The sequence below is a fragment of the Tursiops truncatus genome, chromosome 11, assembly GCF_011762595.2.
Source record: "Tursiops truncatus isolate mTurTru1 chromosome 11, mTurTru1.mat.Y, whole genome shotgun sequence".
NCBI classification, from domain to species: domain Eukaryota; kingdom Metazoa; phylum Chordata; class Mammalia; order Artiodactyla; family Delphinidae; genus Tursiops; species Tursiops truncatus.
The window spans coordinates 84,965,163-84,982,174 of NC_047044.1; the positions used below are offsets into that span (position 1 = coordinate 84,965,163).

A 17,012-nucleotide genomic window follows, 5' to 3' on the forward strand; every position below is an offset into this window, starting at 1 on the left:
TCCAATTTGTTCGTAAGTCCAATAAAGTTAGCCTAGGTACCCAACTAACACAATCGGCTAAGTAGTACTCTACTATAATAGGTTCATAATACTTTTCACACAAGTAATACATAAAAAACAAACACGAAAAATAAAACATTTTTAATCTTACAGTACCGTACCTTGAAAAGTACAGTAGTACAGAACAGTAGCTGGTATACGGGCTGGCATCGAGTGAACAGGCAAGAAGCGTTACTGACTGGAGGAGCGAGAGGACGTGGGAGATGGTAGAGCTGAAGGATCGTCAGCAACAGGAGATGGAGGGCAGGCTGCAATTTCACTCACGCCTGACGTTCATGACACAGGGCCTGGTTCCTTGCTGGATTCAATTCTATCTACCCTCTTGAAAAAACGATCTAGTGATGTCTGGGTAGTAGCTGTTTTTTTCTCGTCATAGATGACACGGTAGCACTGGATTGCATTCTGAACGGCTGCTGCAACCTTCGTGTACCATTCTATGTTCCAGTCCTGTGCTTCAAATACTAACAGTGCCTCCTCAAATAAAGAAAATCCCCTTGCCATTTCCTGCATCGTGAATCTCTTCGGTTCTTCAGTTACTTCTTCTTCCTCTTGTCACTCTACCCTCTCAATTATTGTCACTTCTGTTTCCATCGTTATCTCTTGGTGCTTCTTAGCAGCACTAGCTACATCACCGCTGCTTTTACGCCTGCTGCCAGACATCCTGGGCTTGAAATAAAGGTACTGTACTACTGTGCTCTATACAGTACAATACAGTAAAGTACACAAAAGCACAACCACTCGTAAAGGATGCACGTACGTGACAATGTACACCAGACACGTGAACTAACTTATGTGACTGGACGTGCGAACGCATGTTCGCATCTTTGAAAGTTCACAATTTGAAGGTTCGTATGTAGGGGACTTACAGTATTAGAGAAAGGCAAATCAAAACTACAGTGAAGTATCACCTCTCACCAGTCAGAATGGCCATCATAAAAAAGTCTACAAATAACAAATGCTGGAGAGGGTGTGGAGAAAAGGGAACCCTCCTACACTGTTGGTGGGAATGTAAATTGGTGCAGCCACTATGGAAAACAGTATGGACGTTCCTCAAAAAACTAAAAATAGAGTTGCCATATGATCCAGCAATCCCACTCTTGGGCATATATCTGGACAAAACTTAAAAAAGATACATGCAGCCCTATATTCACAGCAGCACTATTCACAATAGCCAAGATATGGAAACAACCTAAGTGTCCATTAACAGTTGAATAGGTAAAGAAGATGTGGTGTATATATAGAATGGAATACCGCTCAGCCATAAAAAAGAATGAAATAATGCCATTTGCAGCAACATGGATGGACCTAGAGAATTATCATACTGAGAGAAGTAAGTCAGACAAAGACACATACATGATATCACTTTATGTGGAATCTAAAATATGACACAAATGAACTTATCTACAAAACAGAAACAGACTCATGGGCATCATCAGAAAATCTACAAACAACAAGTGCTGGAGAGGGTGTGGAGAAAAGGGAACCCTCTGACGCTACTGGTGGGAATATAAATTGATACAGCCACTATGGAGAACAGTATGGAGGTTCCTTAAAAAACTAAAAATAGAATTACCATATGACCCAGCTGTCCCACTACTGGGCATATACCCCGAGAAAACCATAATTCAAAAAGACACATGCACCCCAATGTTCATTGCAGCACTGTTTATAATAGCCAGGTGATGGAAGCAACCTAAATGCCCATCGACAGATGAATGGATAAAGAAGTTGTGGTACATATATACAATAGAATATTACTCAGCCATAAGAAGGAACGAAATTGGGTCATTTGTAGAGACGTGGATGGTCCTAGACTCTGTCATACAGAGTGAAGTAAGTCAGAAAGAGAAAAACAAATATCGTATATTAACACATATATGTGGAATCTAGAAAAATGGTAGAGATGAACGGTTTGCAGGGCAGAAATAGAGACACAGATGTAGAGAACAAACGTATGGACACCAAGGGGGGAAAGCCGGGTGGGGGGGTGGTGGTGTGATGAATTGGGAGATTGGGATTGTCATACATACACTAATATGTATAAAATGGATAACTAATAAGAGCCTCCTTACAAAAAAAATAAAATAAAATTCAAAACAAAAGCAGAAACAGACTCACAGACATAGAGAACAGACTTGCGGTTGCCAAGGGGGAAGGGGGTGGGGAAAGGGTGGATTGGGAGTTTGGGATTAGCAGATGCAAACTATTATATACAGAATGAATAAAGAACAAAGCCCTACTGTATAGCATAGGGAACTATATTCAGTATCCCATGGTAAACCACAATGGAAAAGAATATAAAAAAAGAATGTATATATGTGTATAACTGAATCACTTTGCTGTACAGCAGAAATTAACACAATATTGTAAATCAACTCTATGTCAATAAATTTTAAAAATAAATAAACGAATAATATATCCATTATAACATTAAGAAAATACCTTTAGGTCAGACACTGCTTAAGATAGATTGGATGCTCAATAGAAATCTGCAAATTAAATAATTATTGAACAAATTGTTGATTATCTGATCTGTTCTTAGTTTGCATATAGAACAGTGAGCAAAAAAGATATGATACTTGGATTGATTCATATAAAAATGTGCATTTAAAAATGCATTGATTGATCAGAGTAGTAGATATACCCTCTAAGGGCCAATGATTAGAAAATATTCTGTTCAAAATCTATGTAAACCTTTGAAATTGCAAGTATCTCACACAAAGGTAAACTGTATGTAATAGTAGTGCTTTAGCAATGTAATGATAATTTATCCCCAGATAATTTAATTCTTTTAGTATTTAATAATGTACTAGTCTCATATATTTATACGGGACTTCAGAGTTTTCTGATAATGTTCAACACAGCTGATTTTAATTCTCATAATCATACTGGGAGACAGATGGGATAGTTATTATCATGCCTGGCTTCCAGTGAGGCACTGAGAGTTTGCAGGGCCTGGTAAACCATAATCTGAATCCAGATGGTTAATATAATAGAGTCATTAAGAAGATGGCCATTAATAGATGGAACAATGATAGGTGAAAAAACCTGGACGATGATTTATAAGGTGAATTGGTGGTCAAGCAATATTTTGAGACCATGGCTGTAGTCAATCTGCCTAATCCATCCTTTCATTTAGACTAGTATTTTTTAAGGTTAACAGGAAGAGTGTTATAGTATAGTACTATATTCTAAGACCCAGCAGATATTTTCTTACATGGGTGCAAGGAGATACCTTTGAAAAGAAAGGATGCAGTTAGTGCCTTAATAAAAATACTCCTTGACAGAATCATAATATTTCTGTGGAAATGAATGACCAAAATTCTTTCTATGTAATATACACCAAAAGGAGGACGCCTTGTTCACAGATCATTCTGGTAAGCATCGACCATTGCCAAATTAAAATATTTTGTGCCTAGAATAGAATAATGATAGTATTATCTCAATTAGTTAAAAAAATTCCGCAGTATTTTCTCAATTAAGTTTCTTCTCTGTAAAACTTTGGTGAGCTCCTTTGTTCACTGGCATATTACCAATGCCCAGAAGAATGCACCCAGATACCAGAGAAACAGTTATTGAAATGAAGTTGCTTGTGTGAGGGCTAGCATTGACCAAATGAAGAGGAAATAAGCAAATATTACCAGCACAAAGTCAGAAATGGCTTCCTCCTCAACTGGGCTTTTGTTCAAAGGCTTAAAAAAGTGCAATGGTGTGTGTGTGTGTGTGTGTTTGTGTGTGTGTATAAAACATATATATACACATATGTTGTATATGATATATATGTATATATAATGTAAGAACAGGTAAATACCATATAAAGTAGATAAATTTTCTGCTAATAAAATTATTCCAGTTGTTAAGATAGAGTGTGATAAATCACTATCTTACCATGTTTCTCCCAGACACATGGAATCTAAGGATTTTGTGGCTTGAACAAATCAGTGGACTCTGCTAGAAGGAGGAAAGAGATGAAAGAAGAGGGGAAGGATAATGGGAGGACCACCATGCTAGTGGCTCAGTGAGATGCTCTATGTACATCATCTCATATAATCTCATATAGTCCTGGGCAGCATTATCCCTCTTTAGAGACAGGAAGCGGAACGCCCACGGGTCCCACAATCTGGAAGTTAGGAGGTAGTATATGTACCCAGGTTTATGCTGGTACTGCTGCTGCCACTTCCCAGCTCTGCTTCTTCTGTGCCCAGATTCTTGCTTGGAAAACTGGTATTGTCAGTCAATGTGGTCCAGGGACTTTCCTTTAACAACAATGAGCGGGGGTTAAGCTGGCTTTTACAAATCGAACTAAATATTAGTAGAGCATGAGTGAGCCCACACTTCTGACATAAACTGTATACAGATAGTCGTATAACTCACTGAACTCAGATCAGGCTTCCATCCTCACTCCTGAAACAGGTCTGTCCTGAGGAAGGTTACCAGTGACCTCCATGTTGCAAAATCCCGTGGCAATTTTCCGCACTTATCTTACACAATCTATCAATAGCGTTTGCTGCAATTTTTCACCATCCTTCTTGAGTATCTTGAGATATTTCTTTTTTAAACTTTGCTTGCAAGATACTGTACTTTCCTGTTTTTCTCTCCCATTCCATTGGCCACTCCTTCTCTCTCCTTTACCGATTTCTCATCAGTCTCCTGACTTCTTGTTGAAGCCTCCCAGAATTCAGTTCTTAGACCTCCTCTCTTTCCTGTCTGCACTCATTCACCAGCTAGTCCCCTGGTTTTAAATACCTCCTATATGCTGATCACCTCCATCATTCTGTCTCCAGGAGAGACCAGTTCCCCGACTGTATTCTCATATATTCAGCTGCCTGCTTGACATTGCCACTTAAATGTCTAATGGGGATCTCACACTTGACATATTTAAAATTGATTATCCCCCCCAAATTATCCCCCCCCCCCACCAAAACCTGCTTCTCTGTCATCTTCCATGTCTCAGTAAATGGCAAGTCCGTCTTCACAGTTGTCCAAGCCCCAGACTTTGACATCGTTCTTGATTCCTCTCTTTTTCTCTTATCCTATTTCCATTGCATCAGCAAATCCGGTCAGCTCTTCCTCCAAAACATCTCCAGAATCTGATTACTTCTGACCACCCCCACTGCTCTCACTCTAGCCCAGGCCACCAAAATCTCTAGTCTGCTGTTTCAGGAGACTGGTCTCTTTCTTTCTGTGCATGACATCTTACAGCCTATTCACACAGCAGCAGAGTGATTGTTCCAAAACATGTTATAGCATCACTCCTTTGCTCACCCTACTCCTACCTAATCTCCCCTCCTCCTCTGTCCCTTGCTTACTCATCTCCAGACACACTGGGCTCTTTCCTCTTCATTTCACACCCCAGGAGTGTCCCCTCCCGGTGGTTCCCACAGGTACCTGTAAGGTTCACTACCCCCTGTCCTTCAGGGATTTGCTTCCATGTCTCCTGACCACCCTATTTCAATGGCAAGTCCTCTTCAAAAGTATTTCCTCATCTTCTCATGCCAATGATTTTCTTTCTCTCCACAGCCCATGTCACCATCTGATACTCTGTTTATTTACTCATTTGTCTTATTTATCATCCATTTCCCCGCTAGGATGTAAGCTCCTTGTGAACAGGGATTATTATGTCCCTGTCACCCAGGACAGTGCCTGGGACATAGTAGGTGTTTAATAAATACTCGTGGAATAAAAGAACAGTTAATTTGAGCATAAAGACTTAAATCTACATCTAAAAAATTACAGATCTAGCCCATGTGTTTGTTGATTTCAAAACTGCCTCCCAGGAGTGACTGAGAAAAATGCCATGTGTCATCCTGGGTTATCCTGGGCGTGTTGGAATGCTGGCCTTTGCCTGACACTCCTCTCTGTATCCTGATCTAGAGGTCACTGGACAGTCTCTGCTGTAGTGTTACGAAGGGAAGTCTTTCCCATCTGCAAATGCTTAGACGCTACAGTTTCAGTACTGTATCTTCATCAGCTATATTGTCATAGCTCTGGCTAGTCCTTTTACAAAATAGAAATCAAGGAAGTGCGATTCCCTTCTTGTGCTACAGTGAGTGCCCCTCACCTACCAGTGATCACTCACACCCCTGGAATTTCATTTTTCTGCTTTAATTAATTAATGTGCATATATTCGGGTATTCATTTATTCTTTTGGTGTAATCCATATTATGCCCTTCAGATTCATCAAGGATGGCTGACTTAATATCGGCGTGGTTATTGTATGTCCCAGTTATGCAGATGTAAGGTGTTCCCCCAGAGAACACCAACCGCTGTGCTCGGTTTCAGCAAGCAGGAAATGCCGTGTCTGGTGGTTCCTGCTGACCCAGCTAAAAGAGACCGAATGTCGCATTTCACTTCCAGGGGCTAGTGCTGGGTTTTGATATTCCCTGGGACTATAAATAGCACCCCAGGGAACGTTCAGGTACACGGAACATTTTCTTTGCAGTCCAGTTCAATGTCTGCAGAAAGTCATATGCTGTCTGGATGGACACACGTCACTTGTCCCTTAGTGCCTCCTAAGTTCTAGACAGACCCGCCCAGAGTGTTCACGTGCTCATAAACACAGCGTTTGCTCTCAGCGTACTTCTGTGCCTCTGTTTATGCTGCTCCCTCTGCCTGGCAAAATCTTACTCATCCTTAAAGATTCATCTCGAGTAAGAAAGCGTTCCCTGAATCAGCTTGACAGACGTGTCTTCTTGCCCCTCTCTGGATTCTCCACAGCATGTGAAACATACCTCTTCTACAACAAGTTCAGCATTACAGTAGGGTCTGTTACATAAGTTTCTGTGTTCACACTCTCCTCACATCCCAAACTGTGAATTCTGAGACCTGTGGTTTCTCTGTCTTCTGTTTATCCCCAAAAATTAGCATAGGAAGCACCAGCAACGTTGAGTGAATGACTGATTGTATGAATGAATGAAATTGCATCCAAACAGGGGAATAGAATTCATTTGAGTTTGTTCCCAGCTTAATGCTTTTAAAAAGAATCCTAAGAATGTTTAGTGGGGATTTTTCCATTTTCTTTAGCAGTCACTCCCCACTGTGTGCACGGCCAGTTTGATACCAGAAAATGTTATATTGAAATACACTTCAGGGAGCTAAAAAAAACCCGTTTATTTCAAAGGAATAGGCTTGTTTGTTCCTTGCAAACTTTCTGGCATCTTTCTTTCTACATGCGCTTTTCCCTCTGCCCCGTCTTCAGCCAAATTCTCTGGCCGGGTCTGCTGTAAACAATGATTTTGTGAGTGGTTGTGTGTTCTCTGCAGTGAAAACCCGCCTTGTTTTCTGTTGCTAGGCAACCCCATTCCAGCTGCCCTTGAAGAAATGCGCGGTGGTGGGAAATGGTGGGATTCTGAAGAAGAGTGACTGTGGCCGTCAAATAGATGAAGCAAATTTTGTCATGCGGTAAGAGAGCTCCCACAGCGCGGCTTCTGCCTCCTCTCTTCTCCCCCACCCCTCCTGCCAGCCCCGGGGCCTTTGGAAACCAGTCACTGGTGATTAATCAGAGGTAGCTGCTCTTCAGCCGTCCCTTCAAGTTCACATAGAAGTGAGTTGAGGAGATAGGCCAGGGGAGCCAGGGAACGGGCCCCAAGAAAGTGCAAAGCTGGGAGAGCTTCAGAGGTCGTGGGGAGACCCCCAGAGTGGAAACACTCATTCAATTTTATTTTACTTTATTTTATTTTATTTTTTATTTATTTTTTTGCGGTACGCGGGCTTCTCACTGTTGTGGCCTCTCCCGTTGCGGAGCACAGGCTCCGGACGCGCAGGCTCAGCGGCCATGGCTCACGGGCCCAGCCGCTCCGCGGCATGCGGGATCCTCCCGGACCGGGGCACGAACCCGTGTCCCCTGCATCGGCAGGCGGACTCCCAACCACTGCGCCACCAGGAAAGCCCCACTCATTCAATTTTAGACGATACAGTTGGATGACTCCAACTTTAAGACTTGTTCTTAAGACAAACTCTCTATGAATAAACATTTTCATTAATTCATTTCATTCTACACACTCTGCTGCTTTGTTTTTCACAAAAGCATTTGGAAGTAGTGAGTAGGATTTGAAGAGGGGTTGGATCTGGGCAGCACTAAGAAAACTGGGAGGAAGGAGGGGGATTACATTTCGAGCGAAGAGGAAGCTTGGTAAGGAGACTGAGCAGAGTGGTGACGTGATCCTGCAGGGGTGTGTAAAGGAGCTGCTAGGACACATCCAGCCAAGAGTAGAGACCACACTGAAATGGCACCAACATGCACCCTTGGGTAATTTTGACCAGCAGGGAAGATAGTGAGTGATTGGATAGTCACAGGCTTGGGATTGTCTGGTGGAGAGGAGAGAAGGGTGGGAAGGGACAGCATGGAGGGTCCTGGCTAGAGAGAGTGTGAAGTGACACACTTTGAAGTCTCGGCTGGATGGGAAGTGGGCCCTGAGAGGTGTGAAGGAGAAAGGAAGGGGGCCAGTGGGACCAAATGATGGGGTTCTTCAGAGCTGGAGGGGGCGGTGGCGGGAAAGATGAGAGAAGGTGGGAAAAAGAGAGCTAATGTCAAAGAATGTCCCACTGGAGAATGTGACTTCACCTTCTCTGGGGGATGAGCAGACGTGTTGTAGGAAAAAAGGACATTTGTTACTGAAGAGGTGTAGGAACCTGGAGGCTGTTCTGGGGAGGGTCTTTCAGGTGCGCCCCGAAGTCTCAGTGAAGTGGAAATGACTATGAACCAGGGGCCAAAACGCTCTGGGGCCAGGAAGGCTGAGGTCTCCAGCAACAAAGAGGGCAGAAAGCCGAAGGGGGGTGGCGGTTGTGTTTTGTGTTCATTTTTAAGGATAAATAGATAATGGTCTAGAAGTAGCAAAAGTTAGCTGAGAGAACACTGAACCACCTCTGGGCTCTGAGCTAAGTGGAGTAGGGGAGAGTAAAGCCTGTCTGAGAGTGTTTCAAGGAAGCTGTGTACTCAGGGGAGGGTCAAGTTCCCTCTCAGAGAGCAAGGGTTGGGCTCCTTGAAAGACTTTATCTCACTGGTGAAGCCTGCTGCAGAGTGGGAGTGGGGTCCTTTTCTATCTCTCTTTCCTTTATGGAGTTGCCCTGCCCTAGTTTTTCCAGTGTAAGACTCTGTTTTCCTCTCCATTGCCATTCTTATTTTTTGTGATACAAACCATAGAAACATGGAGACAATAAAAATGTAGTTCTCTTAATTCAAGTCGACGTCAGTTTGGTGATCACCTACTTTGTATCGGGTCTTCACTGGGGTTGGGAATGGTATGTTGAACAATTCCCCTCATGGACTTAAAACCTGGAGATGTGCCAGTGCTGTGACTGGGGTGATTCAGAAGCAGATGATGAGTGAGTGGGGACCTTCTGAGGGCAAGTGGCATCTGGGCAGAGCCCTTTCTCCATTCCATTCTGGACACAGGCCACCCTGTCCAAGCTCTAATGTAGGAAGGACACCAAGTGCTGCCACAGGGTTGTGAGCCATGGGGAGAGTGCGCTGAGATGGGATTTAAGCTGTAGAAGTGGGGACAGTTACCTGAAGAGCAGAGGTACCCCCGCTAATACATTGGTGTTAGGTGGAGGCTGAAGGGCCAGCAAAGAAAACAGGGAGGTTGGAGGACCAGCCCTTGCTGCAGACTCACTGTGTGACCCGCAGTGCACCATTGTACCTTTGCTGCAGCTCAGCTTTCTAATCTATGTGAGGAGGTGGCTGCAGACAATACCACAAGCCTTTCCATGGTAGAAACTCTGATTCTGTGATGCTGTGACTGTCACACCACTGTCACACATTCACGTAGTCTAGTTTAAATTTTCATATTGCTCTCGAGTATAAGCTGATTTGCTTTTTCCAGAAACTATGTAAGGAAGAAAGAGTGGAAATATTATACTCACAGACTCAGGAAAGTTAAGTGATTCCAAGAGGTCTGAGTGCAATGTGGAAGGAGGCATTAGTACAATAAATGTATTTTTTTAGTATTCCTGAGTGGGCGTGTGTTTGTCACTACATTTAGGAAGATGGATATTTTAAACTTAATGTGCACGAGATCAGGCCTAAGCATCTTTGGGGGTTACCTATATTATTTATTACAAATAAGCAAGACTACATTTGTGTTGTATACGATCAATACTGATATATTCAAGTTCAGAATTAATGAGTGCTTGTGATCAGGGTGCACAGCACAGGATTAAACAGATGTTCATGGAATGATGAGGGAGGTGAGGACTGAAAAAAATTCAAAGAAGGTCGCATCAAAACTAGATGTGCATGTGCCTTTGATTCAGTTTCAAGAATGGCACCATTATCATAACACCTTTGAATTTTTAAAAAGCCTTATTAAGGGTTTACAATGTGGGAGTAATTAAATGTTGATAAATTGTTTATAAAGTATTCTTATTTGACCATTTATATATCTATTTATGCACGGTTGCTTAATACACATTTTGGGGGCACCCTGAGGAAATGGAGGTAATATCATATGTTCAAAATTAAACATTTAGTGAGTAAATGTGATTGGAAAGCACATAGTATGTTCCTGGACTATAGGGCCCATGGACAGTTACATTGAAAGATGAGATCCCAAAACAGCCTTACCTGTACACAGTGGTATACCCAGTTACAGTTCAAGATGTTTTCCAGAATTAGGATATAACAATGGCATAATTTCCTTTGCTTGGACATTTTCAACTACGTCTTCTAATGCTAGAAGTCAACTCCCCGTTTTTCAAAGTAAACATTTGCTCTGTAACCAAAAGCAATACTTTAAAAAATAAAATTGTTGAATAAAATGTATCTGGGAGTTGTGCAAGACAGAGATAACTGTGTTCTGGAGAGGAACTGGGTGGGTCAGGAATATGAGCGAGGACAACATAATTTTGGTGCCTTTGAATTATTCTCAATTATATGTGTTTTACATATTTAAGTGGACATACAACTTAAAAAGGAAGTTTAGAATTTATTCTATTTAAAGATTCCTCTCCAGACCCACATCACCCACCCACCTCCACTCCCCACTTCAAAGAATATTCATTCCTCATCAGTTCTGTGATCGTATCTTCTAGGATCACGAGTATAGTTATTAAGGCACTTCAGCCATTAATATCCGTTCATTGAGCCAACAAGCGTTAATGCAGAGTTTGAAACACTTTTACACAATATGCCTAATTGGAAACAATTTGACTGTATTAAATGTGCCTTTTATGTAAATCTATGTAATTATCAATTTAGGAGTTGCGGAGCTAGAATTATAGTGTGCTTTTTTTCGAAGAGAAGAGCTACAGGGAAGTATCATAGAAATTTGGACTTGAAGAAAGTTTACCCAGAAGAACAGACATTTATACCAGCACACAATGTCATTATTTTCCAGAAATGAATGTATAAAATATTATCTTTATTGTTTTAAGCATTTCCCTCTATTGCAGGATTTGGCAGTTAGTGTCCGGCAGTGTTTCTCTGAGCTTTTGTTTTGTGATAGGAGGTGTGAAGTGGACCCAGACATATGAGCCATGGATCAATCTACGAGGAATGCACAGAAAAAGTATTTTTTCAGGAATACCAACTAGTTTCATTTAACGATGACAAAACAGGTTAACCTCACTTTCCGGCAATATTCAGAGTTTACAGGTTTAATATAATGTGGTTGATTCTCAAATGTTATGAAGGGCCATCAGGATCAAAGGGGAAGTGATAAATTAGGAGATTGGGATTAACATATACACACTGCAATATATAAAATAGATAACTAGGGCTTCCCTGGTGGCGCAGTGGTTGAGAGTCCGCCTGCCGATGCAGGGGACACGGGTTCGTGCCCCGGTCTGGGAAGATCCCACATGCCGCGGAGCGGCTAGACCCGTGAGCCATGGCCGCTGAGCCTGCGCGTCCGGAGCCTGTGCTCCGCAACGGGAGAGGCCACAACAGTAAGAGGCCCGTGTACCAAAAAAAAAAAAAAAAAAAATGGTAGCTAACAAGGACCTACTGTATAGCACAGGGAACTCTACTCAATGTTCTGTAATAACCTATATGGGAAAAGAATCTGAAAAAGAATGGAGATGTATATATATATATGGATATTTATATATGTGTGTGTGTATGTGTGTATAACTGATTCACTTTGCTGTATACCTGAAACTAACACAACATTGTAAATCAACTAGACTCCAATAAAAACTAAAAAAAAAAAAAAAAAAAATTACATTCATCAAAAAAAAGAGAGAGACAGATGCCCAAATTCTAGTCTGTGTTTTATCCTGGGAGTCCTTTCCATCTTTGCGAAGGTCGGTTAAATCACAAGAGCACAGTCAGCACCATGGCCGGATGAGCCTGGCGGTTAATAAGCTCGCTCCCCGACATGGTCTTCGGAAACCTTTTGGGATATGGTGCGACCACTAGACTAGAGATGCCTTAAGTAGGCTCTGTGACTTGGCTTCCCCCAGGCTCCCCACCATGCCTGTTGTGTTTGTTCCCAATGGGCACTCAACTGGCTGACATTAATCTGTGGGGAGCTGCCAGAAGAACCAGAATCTTGTTACCAAAGAACAGGTGGAAGGAAGATTCCAAATCAACTGAGACAAGTTTCTGCCTGGGATGCCCTGATGTGGTAGGAGTCAAATACAGGGTAAATACGAGACGACATCAAGGAACTTGTGCTGATCAGCTGAGTCGGTGCTCAGACAAGTCCACGTCCTGGGGGAAATTTGTAGGGAAATTTTAATAGTTGGGGAATGGCCGAGACCTTAATATTTGTAAGATGTCTACCGGCAAAAAAACGATGCTTTGGTTTGCTGAAGTAAGAAAAACTTAGAGGTGCCCTGCTGTGGAGTCAAGACATGGGTGGACAGGAGCACTTAGGACTCAGTAATAAAAGAAAATCTAATGGAAGCTATAGACTCATTTGGGATGGTCAGAAGTAATAGATATATATTTAGTTATATGATATTTCTGATATGTGACATATTTGAGCTTTTACTATGTATGAGGCATCAAGATAGGGATTTTTTATACATTTCTTACTTTAATCCTTGCAACCACCTTATTGGAGAGGAAAAGCCATTATCCTCATTTTGTGTAATGGGGAAACTGAGGCAGTTGACAACTTGGCTAATGTCTCACTGGCAGAAAGCCATGGGATTTGGATTTGCAGTTGCAATATTTTCCGTTGTAAGCATTCATAAGATGTTGCGGTAGAGGAGAGCACCCAGGGCTGTGTTGTGTGTGTGTGTGTGTGTGTGTGTGTGTGTGTGTACAAGGGAGGAGGAGCTATTTCTGTCACCTGTACTCTTCCCTTGCCTAGACTGGGATGGTGGAGAATCATTGCATTTCTTTAAATGACAGATTATTTTGTCTTCACCAGTAGGCAACCATACGTTGGTCATGTACCCAGAAGTCGCACATGCATCGATTTAGGTGGCAGAGTTTGCCTTGAATGTACTATTATAATTTAGAATTTGGGAAAAGAATGAAAAACACAAGCAAATACAATTCTTCCTTTTCTCTTGAAGTTTGTTGGTATCCACAGAGAACACTGTAGGTCCTGTGTCTTCTAGGGGACTACACCCTCCTGAGCACTAATTTCATATATACCCTGACTTATCACCTCAAAAATATTTTGAATGGAATAAATTCATTTTAGCTATATCTCTTTCCTTTAGTAAATCCCTTACCTCTCTAGCTGACATTTTCTTTCTTCTAAAACAGAAATAGTTTTTATGACAGCATTTTGAAGATGCTAAGAGTTAGTCATCTAATGTCTATTAAAAGGGAGAGGTGATAAAAACAGTTATTTGTGAATTGAGCTAGACTTAGTAAAATTCCTATTTGCCATGATAACTGACCTGATTTAAAAGTATGTAAATCATTCTGAACTGCTTGTTCTTGTTTCTCTAGATGCAATCTTCCTCCTTTGTCAAGTGAATACACTAAGGATGTTGGATCCAAAAGTCATTTAGTGACGGCTAACCCCAGCATAATTCGGCAAAGGTAAGAGTTTATGACTTCTCTTTGTGAGGAATTAAAAGGAAGGCTTTCGAAATATTTAACATCGTAAAGGCAGTGAACATAATTCAGTTTGGGAAACAAAGAAGAAAACCATCTGGACAGGCAGGAAGGATGAAGGAGGGAATTGTAAATAAACTAGACAGGATTATGGGAATCCAAACACTATTTCATGCTTCCTCTGGGATTCCGTTTCTTGCCTTTAGAGATGGTAAAAATAACATGTGAATCCATCATTTTGCTCAAAGAAGTAATATTATATCGTGCTTACTCATTACTACTACTTTCCAATTTGTTGGCTTCAGTCCCAACTCATTGATTGGCACTGATTGGTGAACAGAAGTCATATCAACTTTATTAAAGAGTAAAAACAGAGAAGTGACCACTTTACTGCATATGCACGCATGAAAGTAGCAATATTGTGGGAATGTACAAGAATGTGTGATCATATGATGTTACAATATAGTACATCACATGATATTCAGTCAGATTTGGGAAAGCAGATGGAAAATTCTTACTCTAGTATCGATTCCAGAAATCTTGGCAGTTGCTGTGGGAGCTTCTGGGGGTCGTCAGTTTCTAGTTGATGAAGCCCAGCGGTAAGCTGTGAGCTGTTTATCCAAGGACTGTTCATCGTAGAGAATGACTCAATCTCTGTCAAAAGAAGAGTCGAACATCGCCCTTATGCTCTCCCATGTACACTAGCAGTTAATAGTGAAATACCCAGATATTCTAAGCTCAGGCATTTGCCACCTAAGGAAGTCTTATCCAAGTGAACAGCGCTTGTGTGTCACTTGATAAACAATGCTACACTACTTGTTTTGGTTCATAAGTATTCCCACAAAATAGATGTTGGGAAACACAACCAATTTTTAATTTGACAGATACTGTGAAATTACACTTCCAAAATGTACCATTTACTTCCTCTTCGGTCATGGCTCAGACTGCCTGTTTTCCAATACTGAAAACATTATGTGCTGTTCATCTTTTAAATTTTTGTCAGTTTGCTGAGTTAAAAATGATACATTATTTTTTACTTAATATGGTTTTTTTTTAATATAAGAAGGGCTGAGTGGGTATTGACTATTAGTATTTTTTCTTCTGTGAATTGCCTGTTTGCATTCTTTGCTCATTTCATACTTTTTTTCTTTTTACAAACTATTTTCCTGTTGATTTATAAGAACTGTATAGATATTAAGTCTTTGTTTGCTATATATGGAGCAAATATTTTCTTCTAGTCTGTTTAGCTTCTGTCCTATCAGAACTCAACATTTTTGTACAATGAAACTTGTTAGTCTTTTCCTTTTTAAAAAAAAAACAACTATCTTTAGACAATCTTCCTTACCCACATCTCCTCCAATGAGAAAATATTATCCTGTATATTTTTAGTGCATTTATAGTTTCATCTTTCATACTTAAGGAATTTAATCCATGCGACTATCTTTATTTTTATAACACTGATCTTAATGTTTTTCCACAAAAATATATGTTCGTTATAAGAAAGTAAGAGAGAAAAATACAAAGAAGATGGTAACAAAAAGAATCACCCCAAACCTCACCATTTGTGAATAACTATAACTAACACGAGGTACACTTTTTTCAGATATTCCATATATTCTTCAGAACTTTGAAGATATTGTTTCATTATCTTCTGGCACCCAGAGTTGCCAACCAAAAATCTAATGGAAATTTATTCATTTCTTTGTTTGAGGGAAATCTTTCTTTCCTTCCTCCACTAAAACTTATACATTTCTTTTTACCATTTGAATTCAGAAAGTTTACCAAGATATATCTCAGAGTGGGTCTCTTTTTTCATTAATGTTGCTTGGCACATTAATGAGAGGCCTTTTGAGTTGGAAGACGTGGAGGTGTAGTGGTTATGAGTCTGTCCTCTAAAGCAAGATGACTTGGTTTTTGCTTCCTGCTCGCCCACTCGCAGCTGTGTGAGCTTGACTGAGTTACTTAACACTTCCTCCTTCAGTTTCCTCATCTGTAAAGCAGGGATAATAATACTTAGTTTAATTCCTACTTACAATGAATTAAACTACATATATATGTAGATGTATATATGTGTAAATATGTGTGTGTGTATATATGTATATTATATATATGCTTAGAACAGTGCCTGGTATATTGTAAGCACTATATAAACGTTAGCTATCATTAGTATTGCTTTTCATCTTTGTGAACATTCTCTCTCTTATATGCCTGATTATTTCCTCTTCTTCATTATATTTGCTCTCTCTTTCTAGTCCTCCTATTAAGTGGATATTAGAACTTCTATATATTTCTAACCCTTTCCTTGTACCATGTAGCTTTGTGTGTGTATATGTGTGTTGTGTCCCAAGGATAACCCCTTTCAGCTCAGTAAATCGTATTTTAGTTGTGTTCATTCTGCTATGTAGTCTACCATTTCCACTTCTTAATTGTATTTTTATTTTTTGTGAGCTAAATTATTTTTCTCATAGCAGCATATTTTTTATGGATATAATATCCTCTTAGGTTTCATCAAGACTGTATAAATGGACTTAAAAGTTTTGTATTTTTGTTCTTTCTATATTCAGATTATTCTTCCTATTTTTTGGACTTAATGCTACATGTATGATTTGACATTTTCCAAAATGTGTACTTTAGTTTTCTGTCCATTTTTGTATGGTAAGCCTTTTTGCTGTCAGTGAATATAGTTTTATAGGTATATTACTTTCATAATAAACAGTTCGTTTAAAAAATGTCACTGAAAACCAAAAATGTCAGTCAAATTTGTGAGTTAGTATTGAATAACTTAAATGAATGACCAAAAATCAGTGCTCTATATTTAATTTTTAGTGTGATTTGTTTGCTGACATAAACTAATGTAGCATAGCAAGGAGTTGGGAAGAATAAGAAAACAAAACAGTTCTCTTTTACAGTTTAGTTATTGACTCTCACTCAGTCTTGGGACTTTTGTGGGGTTTTGTGAGAGGGCTTGGGGGTCTGATCAGGAAGATGTCAG

At 40.3% G+C, this 17,012-nt stretch overlaps 1 protein-coding gene across 2 annotated transcripts in view; it reads left to right on the forward strand.

Annotated features, from left to right (window-relative positions):
- ST8SIA1 (ST8 alpha-N-acetyl-neuraminide alpha-2,8-sialyltransferase 1) overlaps positions 1-17,012 on the forward strand; it is a 151,343-nt gene that overhangs the window by 81,129 nt on the left and 53,202 nt on the right. For both annotated transcript variants that reach the window (XM_019936508.3, XM_073788969.1), the window contains exons 3-4: positions 7,352-7,461; positions 13,913-14,005. In XM_019936508.3, the coding sequence (XP_019792067.1) occupies positions 7,352-7,461; positions 13,913-14,005 (203 nt within the window). The remainder of the gene's footprint in view (positions 1-7,351; positions 7,462-13,912; positions 14,006-17,012) is intronic.